The sequence below is a fragment of the Plasmodium cynomolgi genome (genome assembly GCF_000321355.1).
Source record: "Plasmodium cynomolgi strain B DNA, scaffold: 1285, whole genome shotgun sequence".
NCBI classification, from domain to species: Eukaryota; Apicomplexa; class Aconoidasida; order Haemosporida; family Plasmodiidae; genus Plasmodium; species Plasmodium cynomolgi.
Window position 1 is genome coordinate 1 of NW_004193232.1, and position 1,202 is coordinate 1,202.

The following is a 1,202-nucleotide window of genomic DNA, read 5'->3' on the forward strand; positions in this document are numbered from 1 at the left end:
ATATTTTTTAATATACGTTTTTTACATAAAGAGAACTACACAAATTGTAGAGGGAACAAATATTTATGTAAACATATTATTTACATTTTATGTAGGATTTATTGGGGAAATCTAAAAAATTTTTGCCCTCAGAAATATTTTATGATGATATGGATATGGAATCTGATGACTTACAGTATTATTATAGATGTAATAGTATAAACGTAACAAATATGACAAATATAATGCTAACAAAAGAGACACAAGCAATTATAATGAAAGCATTATCGGAAATGACAAATATTTGAAAAAAGCTCCTAAGATATTTAGATAAAAATTCATTATCGAATATTCCAGATCCTAAATACGATGAGTGTATTCTGTTAAATTATTGGGTATACAGTAAAATAGTTAAAATTTTTCATTCTGATAAATCTAGTATTATTGATAATCCTTTTGCCGCACTCCTACGGATATGGAATGAAATTATTGATAATCAACCAGATAAGCCTTCCTATATAAAATGTCGGCCAGACAGTGGTACTATTATGAAACACGACTGGAGAAAAAGAAAAGAATTGTACGATTATTATGTTAATTATGACACGCTTTTTAATACCGCTCAGGGCTATCCACAAAAATGTCAAGAATATTATGAAAAAATTAAAAAAATGCAAAATATATTTGACTATTTCGAAGAACATTGTGAAAAGTACTCACATTTATGCCCTGAAATTTACAAAGATTGCAAGTCGTATAATCCTAAAAGCATATTAGAAAAAATAAAATGTCATGCTACCATTATAGGCACAAGTGGTTCCATTTCAGAGGATAATTCTTTGCTTCAAGGTAGAGGATCCACAGAAGTGCATCCGGAACGTGCAGATGATTTTAAACTTCATATTATAGATGCATTTACAGCCCAATCTGATACCCATATAGATAGTGGAAATTCAGGAATTGGAACAAAAGTTACTCATTCAATTCTTGGCGCAGCTCCAGTTTTACTAACTGGCACTATGTTATACAGAGTATGTATATATTTTGTAAACATATATCATTATAGTACAAACATGTGAAAACATTTCTTTATATGTACAACAATAATAAGTAAATGTATTACATATCTATATTTTAATTTTTTACATACAAGTTCACACCCTTAGGTCCCTTGATTCGTGGGCTCTTTGGAGACACAACAAATAGTAAGAATACCATGGATT

General features: G+C 29.3%; 1 protein-coding gene across 1 annotated transcript; it reads left to right on the forward strand.

The window, feature by feature from the left end:
* Nucleotides 1–95: 95 nt before the first annotated feature.
* PCYB_007400 (hypothetical protein) lies at nucleotides 96–1,058 on the forward strand (the record flags this gene model as incomplete). The annotated part of the gene is made up of 2 exons (XM_004228168.1): nucleotides 96–203; nucleotides 294–1,058. The coding sequence occupies exons 1-2, from the start codon at nucleotides 150–152 to the stop codon at nucleotides 1,056–1,058; spliced, it is 819 nt and encodes a 272-aa protein (XP_004228216.1). The 5' UTR covers nucleotides 96–149.
* Between the last annotated feature and the right edge of the window lie 144 nt (nucleotides 1,059–1,202).